The 12500-nt window shown below is 45.6% G+C and overlaps 1 protein-coding gene across 4 annotated transcripts in view; it reads left to right on the forward strand.

The window, feature by feature from the left end:
* The window catches only part of eda (ectodysplasin A), a 28706-nt gene that overhangs the window by 8522 nt on the left and 7684 nt on the right, over nt 1-12500 (forward strand). For all 4 annotated transcript variants that reach the window (XM_053679424.1, XM_053679422.1, XM_053679421.1 and 1 more), the window contains exon 2: nt 9754-9808. In XM_053679424.1, coding sequence (XP_053535399.1) covers nt 9754-9808 — 55 coding nt within the window. The remainder of the gene's footprint in view (nt 1-9753; nt 9809-12500) is intronic.

Below are 12500 nucleotides of genomic sequence, written 5' to 3' on the forward strand. Positions count from 1 at the left end.
TGTGAGTGAGTGTGTGAGTGTGTGTGAGTGAGTGAGTGACTGTGTGTGTGCGAGTGTGTGTGTGTGTGTGTGTGTGTGTGTGTGTGAGCAGAGCAGATCAGATCCCTGACCCACAGCCACTCCTCCTCCAGGTCCTGTCGGTCGTCATGGTGATGGACAGATGGACAGGAGTTAAAGTCCTGAGTGTTCGCATTTTCAGATTTAGACGGTACTCTCGCAGCTCCAGGGGCTTGTGCTGAATCCAGTACCTTTCTGAGCTACTGATCAGAAGATTGTGAATAAAAACCCCGTATCCTTCATCTGCTCAGCTCAACTCATCCGATTCCTCCCGATACTCTTATTCTAGGGTTCCAGGTAGGGTTTAGATAGGGTCTAGGGTTATTCTAGGGTTCTTGGTAGGGTTTAGATAGGGTCTAGGGTTATTCTAGGGTTCCAGGTAGGGTTTAGATAGGGTCTAGGGTTATTCTAGGGTTCCAGGTAGGGTTTAGATAGGGTCTAGGGTTATTCTAGGGTTCCAGGTAGGGTTTAGATAGGGTCTAGGGTTATTCTAGGGTTCCAGGTAGGGTTTAGATAGGGTCTAGGGTTATTCTAGGGTTCTAGGTAGGGTTTAGATAGGGTCTAGGGTTATTCTAGGGTTCCAGGTAGGGTTTAGATAGGGTCTAGGGTTATTCTAGGGTTCTAGGTAGGGTTTAGATAGGGTCTAGGGTTATTCTAGGGTTCTAGGTAGGGTTTAGATAGGGTCTAGGGTTATTCTAGGGTTCTTGGTAGGGTTTAGATAGGGTCTAGGGTTATTCTAGGGTTCCAGGTAGGGTTTAGATAGGGTCTAGGGTTATTCTAGGGTTCCAGGTAGGGTTTAGATAGGGTCTAGGGTTATTCTAGGGTTCCAGGTAGGGTTTAGATAGGGTCTAGGGTTATTCTAGGGTTCCAGGTAGGGTTTAGATAGGGTCTAGGGTTATTCTAGGGTTCCAGGTAGGGTTTAGATAGGGTCTAGGGTTATTCTAGGGTTCTAGGTAGGGTTTAGATAGGGTCTAGGGTTATTCTAGGGTTCCAGGTAGGGTTTAGATAGGGTCTAGGGTTATTCTAGGGTTCTAGGTAGGGTTTAGATAGGGTCTAGGGTTATTCTAGGGTTCTAGGTAGGGTTTAGATAGGGTCTAGGGTTATTCTAGGGTTCCAGGTAGGGTTTAGATAGGGTCTAGGGTTATTCTAGGGTTCTAGGTAGGGATTAGATAGGGTCTAGGGTTATTCTAGGGTTCTAGGTAGGGTTTTAGCGGATGAAATGCCTCCCCTATTCTCCTACCTTAATGGTTCCCAGTCCTACTCCTGGAGTAACCCTACTCCCAATATTTTACTGTTTTACCGACTTTACTACACCTGATCCAACCTAATCAGCTAATTACCCAGCATTCTTCCAAGTCCACGTGGGTGTGTTTAGAGGATATCTTGCGTTTATGAGGGAAAAATTCCATGAACGCAACTCACTGTGTCCGAGAAAGTCTGGAATGACTTTGCTGAAGATCTCCTCCATAGTGATGTGCACAATGGGATCTGAAGCAAAGCTTTCATTAAGATGCGTTGACAAGCTCATAGTGATGGATCACTGATGGACCTGTGATGGACCTGTGATGGGTCAGAGATGGACCTGTGATGGACCTGTGATGGGTCAGAGATGGACCTGTGATGGATCAGTGATGGGTCAGAGATGGACCTGTGATGGGTCAGAGATGGACCTGTGATGGACCTGTGACGGGTCTGTGATGGGTCAGTGATGGGTCTGTGATGGACCTGTGATGGGTCTGTGATGGGTCAGAGATGGACCTGTGATGGACCTGTGACGGGTCAGTGATGGGTCAGTGATGGGTCTGTGATGGACCTGTGATGGGTCTGTGATGGATCAGTGATGGGTCTGTGATGGACCTGTGATGGACCAGTGATGGGTCTGTGATGGGTCTGTGATGGACCTGTGATGGATCAGTGATGGGTCAGTGATGGATCAGTGATGTGTCAGTGATTAAAGTTTCAGTTTATGGGGTGAGGGAGAGATTCGTTCCAGCTCGAGACCAGATCCGCTCCTGTGATGTTTTACATAATTTCAGGCCTTGCTAATGTCAGTGTGCTGGAATAGTTACACAACTCCCTAATTCCTTTTAAGACCTGTGTGTGTGTGTGTGTGTGTGTTAGAACAAGATTTTCAGAGTTCAGTTCCTCGGCTTGGAGACCTGGTGACTCACTGTGAAAATATGAGCGAAAAAGTGAGACAGGAAGAAAAAGATAAAGATGTAAAGAGAGAAAGAGACATCACATTGAGATAGATGGAGAGAGAGCGAGACAGACACTGAGGTAAAAAAGAGACACAAAAAGAGAGTGAGAGAGAGACTGAAAGAAAGAGTGTGATAGAGGGAGAGAGAGGGGGAAAGACGGCATGAGTAGGAGGGAGGGAACCCCAGTCCTGAGCGGTACATTCTGTCTGAAAATCGTTTGCTAAACATGCCAAGAGTTTCTGTTTGAAGTCGTCTCGGTTTGCATCCTATGCACGCACGTGTGTACACACACACACACACACACACACACACACATATAAAGAGTTATGGAAGTCCTGAAACCCGAAGAGCATGTTGCAGAATTGTGTGTTTCCGTGCAGTTCTGGGTAACACGAACAAATATACAAACAGCACGGCTGAAGTCATCGGGTCACAGTCCTGTTTATACGCCTCGCTTCAATATGACACAAATGTCATGGCCGTGATCGACACACAGAGTGTGTTGTGGATAAACCTGTTGCTTGTAATTTATGTACAGTGTGGGGCAGGAGACAGGGGTCACAGTGTGCACTGAAAGCTCGTGCTAGGGATTGGAACGCTACAGTGGGAAGACGGAAAATATGGGAATGCTGGACACCAGGACACACGGGAGAGTCTGAAAATGATGGGGTGCTCGAAACAGTGAAAACAATAGCAGGGACACCTAAAATGAAGGAGGACTGGGAAGACCAGAAGCCAGGGAACACTGGACGTGCTGGCAATGATCAGTAGAAGAAGAAAGCCTACGTTTGTCACGGCAAAATACTTTTCATCAATCCCTGAGAGAGGGTTAAGGGCCCAACAGTGGCAGCCCTGACCTTCTGATCAGTAACCCAGAGCCGCCGCCGCTGAGCCGCCGCTGAGCCGCCGCTGAGCCGCCGCTGAGCCGCCGCTGAGCCGCCGCTGAGCCGCCGCTGAGCCGCCGCTGAGCCGCCGCTGAGCCGCCGCTGAGCCGCCGCTGCCCTTGTGAAGCACTGGAAAAGGGAACACTGGAGGCAAACAGACACTGGGAAGGACAGACACAAGGGTACACTTGGGAAGAAATGGAAACAATGGGAAGCTAGGGCCACCAAGGACAACATGAAAAGAACAGGAACACTGGAGAAACTTAAAGCAAGGTAACGTGGAGAACACAGGAGAACCGAGGCAACAGTGGGATCATGGGAAATGAAAATGACAAATATTGGAAACGATAGAGATCCTGAAAGCAGTGGAACGCTGGGAAGACGAGCAACCAGGGAATGGTCTAAATAAAAGAGGGGAACAGGGCGAATCCTGTATTTTTCATTAGCACTGGGATTGGTTGGAAAAGCCCATAATACTGTAGTGGTTCTTATGGTGGACGTGCTCGTAATCAGAAACGGCCGTGTTTGGGTCGAACGATTATTATAGTGCCGATTCAGATAGGAGGCTAATCAGTGTTCATTCAGCAGTATTAGCATCTGTAGTCTGTGTGTGTGTGTGTGTGTGTGTGTGTGTCTGGTCCAGGGTTGAACACCACATGTGGTCCATGTGTGTGGACGGGAGACCGCAGACCCAGCTGTCCGAGTGTGTGTGTTGTGTGATGAGGTGAGAACATGCTGAAACCGATGTCAAACACACTCTCAAACCGTGGCGTTGCGGAGCCGATTCTCACGTTACGTTAAGAGCTGGATCTTTTATCGTGTTTTATTGGAACAGCTCCATGATTACCTGCAGCTGCTCTGTTGCTGTCTCTACCTGTCAGCTCCTCGGCTGCTCCTCGTCTGCTCCTCGGCAGTTCCTCGACTGCCCCCGTCGGTCAGCTCCTCGACTGCCCCCGTCGGTCAGCTCCTCGACTGCCCCCGTCGGTCAGCTCCTCGACTGCTCCCGTCGGTCAGCTCCTCGTCAGCTCCTCGGCAGTTCCTCGACTGCCCCCGTTGGTCAGCTCCTCGACTGCCCCCGTTGGTCAGCTCCTCGACTGCCCCCGTCGGTCAGCTCCTCGACTGCTCCCATCGGTCAGCTCCTCGACTGCCCCCGTCGGTCAGCTCCTCGACTGCCCCCGTCGGTCAGCTCCTCGACTGCCCCCGTCGGTCTGCTCCTCGACTGCTCCCATCGGTCAGCTCCTCGATTGCTCCCGTCGGTCAGCAACTCGGCTGCTCCTTGACTGCTCCCGTCGGTCAGTTCCTCGGCTGCTCCCGTCAGTCAGCTCCTCGGCTGCTCCTCGACTGCTCCCGTCAGTCTGCTCCTCGGCTGCTCCTCGGCTGCTCCCGTCGGTCAGCGTTTCAGACCGGTGAATCTCGTCTGGGATTTGGCTTCGTCACTGCTAGCACGCTAGGTTAGCGTGACCTTTGTTTACTCGCAATCACTCGCTCACGTTTCAGTTTGGACACAAACACGGCTCAACTTTTCAAACAGAGCGCCGGTGAAGCCATGTTTTCCACGTAGGAGAGCGAACACATGATACGTTCACTGTTCAAATTCTGACAGTGCTGTTGTTAGGCAACTAGCAAGTCTGGACGCTGAAAAACACCCTACTGTTACTGGAAATGTGGCTAATGATGTAGCGGTGAAGGGATTTATACGCAGTGTAAATACATTGTGACCATGGAAACGAGACAGAAACATCCAGAACATCAACATTTACCTCAGATGTGTTGGGAAATTACAGGAAAAAAAAAACTAACATCACACTTTTATTACATTTAGCAGAAACCGCTAACACAACTAACATTCTGCTATATTGGGAAACATCAGCATCGCCATCAAAGCTAGCGTGTCTGTCTGTCTGTCTGTGTGTCTGTGTGTCTGTCTGCCATTGTGTTGTGTTTTTACGACTGCCCTGTGTGTCTGTAGTAGCGTGTGGTCAGCGTGTGGTCAGCGTACTGCGTTGTGGTTGGTCCAGGTTTGTTAGACTGTTGTTAACACACTGGATCAGTGTTGACACTGTTTACTCCAGCGTTCTGGAACATTCTGTGTTTATCACTGGGAGTCTGACAGCTCGGCGGCGTGACCTGTGTGTTTGTGTTACAGGAACAAATGTTAAACGTCTGTATGTTTTCTTAAAGTCTTTTAATCAAAGTCGCCTCTCATCTTGCAGCTAATAATCTCTATGACCCTTTCCATTCTGGGTTTCGAGTGTTCCACTGCTCGAAGGTGATTAATGATCTCCTCCTCTCTGGATTTCTCAGTATTCTGATCTCGCTTGACCTGAGCTCTGATTTTGATACTGCACGCCACAAAACACTCCCGACTTTCCCGACTTTCAGATATTGGTATTACTGGCACTGCTCTATCCTAAACAATTCCTCTGCTGCTCCTCTCGCTCAGGGTATCCCCCAGGGCTCTGTACTAGGTCCACTACTGTTCATAATTTACATTCTCCCACTAGGTCAGATCGTCCGTCGTCATGGCCTCAGTTATCACTGCTACGCTGATGACAGCCGGATGTATACATCTGCACGTTTTGATGAAACACCTCCCATCAGCTCATTAACTGCCTGTATCAATGATGTAGAATTCTGGTTAAACAGTGTGTGTGTGTGTGTGTGTGTGTGTGTGTCATCTCCTCACGTTCAGTGCTGATTAAACTAAGGATGTGGTTTCTGGACCACAAAAACACTTATAAGAAATATTGACATTTGTGTGACTACTGATGGAAATCTGTCCGAACTTTCTAAAACCATCAACCTGCTCTTACTTCTGAAGCCCTCATCAGAACCGTGACTCAAACCGCTGTCTTCCATCTGCACCCCTGCACGACTTCAACACCTTCGCCGTTGATAAAACTACTGTCTGATTACGAACCAGATAAAACTACTGTCTGATTACGCACCAGATAAAACTACTGTCTGATTACACACCAGATAAAACTACTGTCTGATTACACACCAGATAAAACTACTGTCTGATTACGCACCAGATAAAACTGTCTGATTACGCACCAGATAAAACTACTGTCTGATTACGCACCAGATAAAACTACTGTCTGATTACGCACCAGATAAAACTACTGTCTGATTACGCACCAGATAAAACTACTGTCTGATTACGCACCAGATAAAACTACTGTCTGATTACGAACCAGATAAAACTACTGTCTGATTACGCACCAGATAAAACTACTGTCTGATTACGCACCAGATAAAACTACTGTCTGATTACGCACCAGATAAAACTACTGTCTGATTACGAACCAGATAAAACTACTGTCTGATTACGCACCAGATAAAACTACTGTCTGATTACGCACCAGATAAAACTACTGTCTGATTACGCACCAGATAAAACTACTGTCTGATTACGAACCAGATAAAACTACTGTCTGATTACGCACCAGATAAAACTACTGTCTGATTACGAACCAGATAAAACTACTGTCTGATTACGCACCAGATAAAACTACTGTCTGATTACGCACCAGATAAAACTACTGTCTGATTACGCACCAGATAAAACTACTGTCTGATTACGCACCAGATAAAACTACTGTCTGAATACGAACCAGATAAAACTACTGTCTGATTACGCACCAGATAAAACTACTGTCTGATTACGAACCAGATAAAACTACTGTCTGATTACGCACCAGATAAAACTACTGTCTGATTACGAACCAGATAAAACTACTGTCTGATTACGCACCAGATAAAACTACTGTCTGATTACGCACCAGATAAAACTACTGTCTGATTACGCACCAGATAAAACTGTCTGATTACACACCAGATAAAACTTCTGTCTGATTACGCACCAGATAAAACTACTGTCTGATTACGCACCAGATAAAACTACTGTCTGATTACGCACCAGATAAAACTACTGTCTGATTACGCACCAGATAAAACTTCTGTCTGATTACGCACCAGATAAAACTTCTGTCTGATTACGCACCAGATAAAACTACTGTCTGATTACGCACCAGATAAAACTACTGTCTGATTACGCACCAGATAAAACTACTGTCTGATTACGCACCATATAAAACTACTGTCTGATTACGCACCAGATAAAACTACTGTCTGATTACGCACCAGATAAAACTACTGTCTGATTACACACCAGATAAAACTACTGTCTGATTACGAACCAGATAAAACTACTGTCTGATTACGCACCAGATAAAACTACTGTCTGATTACGCACCAGATAAAACTACTGTCTGAATACGAACCAGATAAAACTACTGTCTGATTACGAACCAGATAAAACTACTGTCTGATTACGCACCAGATAAAACTACTGTCTGATTACGCACCAGATAAAACTACTGTCTGAATACGAACCAGATAAAACTACTGTCTGATTACGCACCAGATAAAACTACTGTCTGATTACGCACCATATAAAACTACTGTCTGATTACGCACCAGATAAAACTACTGTCTGATTACGCACCAGATAAAACTACTGTCTGATTACGAACCAGATAAAACTACTGTCTGATTACGCACCAGATAAAACTACTGTCTGATTACGCACCAGATAAAACTACTGTCTGATTACGAACCAGATAAAACTACTGTCTGATTACGCACCAGATAAAACTACTGTCTGATTACGAACCAGATAAAACTACTGTCTGATTACGCACCATATAAAACTACTGTCTGATTACGCACCAGATAAAACTACTGTCTGATTACGCACCAGATAAAACTACTGTCTGATTACGCACCAGATAAAACTACTGTCTGATTACGAACCAGATAAAACTACTGTCTGATTACGAACCAGATAAAACTACTGTCTGATTACGCACCAGATAAAACTACTGTCTGATTACGCACCAGATAAAACTACTGTCTGAATACGAACCAGATAAAACTACTGTCTGATTACGAACCAGATAAAACTACTGTCTGATTACGAACCAGATAAAACTACTGTCTGATTACGCACCAGATAAAACTACTGTCTGATTACGCACCAGATAAAACTACTGTCTGAATACGAACCAGATAAAACTACTGTCTGATTACGCACCAGATAAAACTACTGTCTGATTACGCACCATATAAAACTACTGTCTGATTACGCACCAGATAAAACTACTGTCTGATTACGCACCAGATAAAACTACTGTCTGAATACGAACCAGATAAAACTACTGTCTGATTACGCACCAGATAAAACTACTGTCTGATTACGAACCAGATAAAACTACTGTCTGATTACGCACCAGATAAAACTACTGTCTGATTACGCACCAGATAAAACTACTGTCTGATTACGCACCAGATAAAACTACTGTCTGATTACGCACCAGATAAAACTACTGTCTGAATACGCACCAGATAAAACTACTGTCTGATTACGCACCAGATAAAACTACTGTCTGATTACGCACCAGATAAAACTACTGTCTGATTACGCACCAGATAAAACTACTGTCTGATTACGCACCAGATAAAACTACTGTCTGATTACGCACCAGATAAAACTACTGTCTGATTACGCACCAGATAAAACTGTCTGATTACGCACCAGATAAAACTACTGTCTGATTACGCACCAGATAAAACTACTGTCTGATTACGCACCAGATAAAACTACTGTCTGAATACGAACCAGATAAAACTACTGTCTGATTACGAACCAGATAAAACTACTGTCTGATTACGCACCAGATAAAACTACTGTCTGATTACGCACCAGATAAAACTACTGTCTGATTACGCACCAGATAAAACTACTGTCTGATTACGCACCAGATAAAACTACTGTCTGATTACGCACCAGATAAAACTACTGTCTGATTACGCACCAGATAAAACTACTGTCTGATTACGCACCAGATAAAACTGTCTGATTACGCACCAGATAAAACTACTGTCTGATTACGAACCAGATAAAACTACTGTCTGATTACGCACCAGATAAAACTACTGTCTGATTACGCACCAGATAAAACTACTGTCTGATTACGAACCAGATAAAACTACTGTCTGATTACGCACCAGATAAAACTACTGTCTGATTACGAACCAGATAAAACTACTGTCTGATTACGCACCAGATAAAACTACTGTCTGATTACGCACCAGATAAAACTACTGTCTGATTACGCACCAGATAAAACTGTCTGATTACGCACCAGATAAAACTACTGTCTGATTACGCACCAGATAAAACTACTGTCTGATTACGCACCAGATAAAACTACTGTCTGATTACGCACCAGATAAAACTACTGTCTGATAGCAACACATCCAAACCTCTGCAGCGAGAGTTCTCACGAACACCAAGCGCTCTGCACACGTCACTCCGTCCGCTTCAGTCTGGACTGGCTGTCTGTCTCATGCTGTATTCAGTTTAAAATGTCCGTCTGTCTGTCTCTTTGTATAGTGTACCTTCTGTCCAAGAGTTAAATTCAAACATCATCCGGTCTCTCTCTTTCTCTGACACCCCCCCCCCCCCCCCCCCCCCTCTCTCTCACTCACACACACACACACACATGTATAGTGCTCTCTAACCTATCGTCTGTCCATCCCTACAGATCAGAGTGGAGAGAGAGGCGGAGGAGAAAATCATCCTGCGATCCAAACGCTCAGGTATAGTGTGTGTGTGTGTGTGTGTGTGTGTGTGTGTGTGTGTGTGTGTGTGTATCTGGTAGCTTATCTCATAAAAACAAATGAGTGCAATCCATCTTCTTCTGAAAACAACACCACACACACACACACACATGGAGCTTGTGTTACTGTCTCTGCATTCCTGAGCTGTGATTGGCTGCTCGCCTGCTGAACCGGGGCATCTGATAGGCAGATCTTGGTTTTGGCTGGTGTGTGATGATTGGCTCATATAGCGAGATCTACAATTTCACCATCACACCTGGGTGTGTGACGTGCCAAAGCAAACAATACAGTGCACGCATGCACAGACACACACACACACACACACACACACAGGAAGTAACATGACCTAATTAGTGTGTGTTCCGCAGTGTAAAAGGACAGAATTGAAAACTTTTCTGTGGTGAGCTACGCTGATCACCATTCCTGTGTCACCACAGAAATGTTTCAGTTCTGTCCTTTTACACCCCCTGATAACACACACACACACACACACAGACACACACACACACACACACACACACACACAGACACACACAAACCTAATATCTCTGTGGTAAAGCAGTTTTATGGTCAGATGACCTCTACATGACTCACTGACTCGCTTCAGACAATAGTGACACGCTTAAGATAACAATTTAGCTTAAAATAAAATATCTGCCGTTACTCACAGTGTTTACTGCCAGAGTTATCCACTCAAACTCATTTAGATAGGGTGGAGACGGATGGGGGTCGGATTTGGATGGGGTTGGAGATGGGGACAGAGTGGAGACAGAAGGGGATTGTATGGGGACCTGGCAGGGACATGAGATGGTGGGACACGGTGGGGTCAGTGATGGGGAATGGGTGTGAATGGAGATGGAGACAGGGTGGGGACAGAGATGGGGAGATGTGGAAGGGCTGATCTTGGAATGGAGATGGAATCTGTCAGTGATGTGATACACACCTACATCACAGGGACAAAGGACACGGGAAGTGAGGTCATGTGTAAAAACTCCGAGTGCAACCCTGAGCCTCAGTCATTTTACACTCAGCAGCACAAATAAATATATTTATACCGTATCTGCCATCGTCGGCTTCTCGCACACACACACACACACACACACAGGTGATTAGCATCGTGCGGTGGCTGTGCTAGCACGGTGATGTGTGTATGAGTGTATCGGGTAGCGCAGTAATATAATAAAGTGACAAACAACGTAATGAATCTGAAATTGTATGTGAACTGAACACCAGATGAAAGCGAGCTGCAAAGACACACTTCTGGCAATAACACCAACACACACACACACACACACACACACACACACACACACACACACCATCTCACACACCAACACACACACACACACACACACACACACCATCTCACACACCAACACACACACACACACACACCATCTCACACACCAACACACACACACACACACACACACACACCATCTCACACACCAACACACACACACACACACACCATCTCACACACCAACACACACACACACACACCATCTCACACACCAACACACACACACACACACACACACCATCTCACACACACACACACCAACACCCACACACACACACACACACACACCAACACCCACACACAGTTGGAATTCAAATGTTGCTTTCAGTCGGTGTTTCCGTCTCACACTGTGAGTGATTTATTTATTACTTCACACTGAAAGTGTGCGCCGCAGTGTGTTGGTGTGGTACAATATGATGGTGTTTGTTACAGTGTATTAGTGTGTGTTATCATCTGGTGCCGTGTGTTGCAGTGTGTGTGTCGGTTTGTGTTACAGTGTGTGTGTCGGTTTGTGTTACAGTGTGTGTGTCGGTTTGTGTTACAGTGTGTGTGTAGGTTTGTGTTACAGTGTGTGTGTTGGTTTGTGTTGCAGTGTGTGTAGGTTTGTGTTACAGTGTGTGTGTCGGTTTGTGTTACAGTGTGTGTCGGTTTGTGTTACAGTGTGTGTGTAGGTTTGTGTTACAGTGTGTGTGTCGGTTTGTGTTACAGTGTGTGTCGGTTTGTGTTGCAGTGTGTGTGTTGGTTTGTGTTACAGTGTGTGTTGGTTTGTGTTACAGTGTGTGTGTCGGTTTGTGTTACAGTGTGTGTGTCGGTTTGTGTTACAGTGTGTGTGTCGGTTTGTGTTACAGTGTGTGTGTCGGTTTGTGTTACAGTGTGTGTCGGTTTGTGTTGCAGTGTGTGTGTTGGTTTGTGTTACAGTGTGTGTTGGTTTGTGTTACAGTGTGTGTGTCGGTTTGTGTTACAGTGTGTGTGTCGGTTTGTGTTACAGTGTGTGTGTCGGTTTGTGTTACAGTGTGTGTGTAGGTTTGTGTTACAGTGTGTGTGTTGGTTTGTGTTGCAGTGTGTGTAGGTTTGTGTTACAGTGTGTGTGTCGGTTTGTGTTACAGTGTGTGTCGGTTTGTGTTACAGTGTGTGTGTAGGTTTGTGTTACAGTGTGTGTGTCGGTTTGTGTTGCAGTGTGTGTGTCGGTTTGTGTTGCAGTGTGTGTAGGTTTGTGTTACAGTGTGTGTGTTGGTTTGTGTTACAGTGTGTGTGTAGGTTTGTGTTACAGTGTGTGTGTAGGTTTGTGTTACAGTGTGTGTGTTGGTTTGTGTTGCAGTGTGTGTAGGTTTGTGTTACAGTGTGTGTGTCGGTTTGTGTTACAGTGTG

The sequence above is a fragment of the Ictalurus punctatus genome, unplaced genomic scaffold (genome assembly GCF_001660625.3).
Source record: "Ictalurus punctatus breed USDA103 unplaced genomic scaffold, Coco_2.0 tig00163742, whole genome shotgun sequence".
Taxonomy (NCBI): Eukaryota; Metazoa; Chordata; class Actinopteri; order Siluriformes; family Ictaluridae; genus Ictalurus; species Ictalurus punctatus.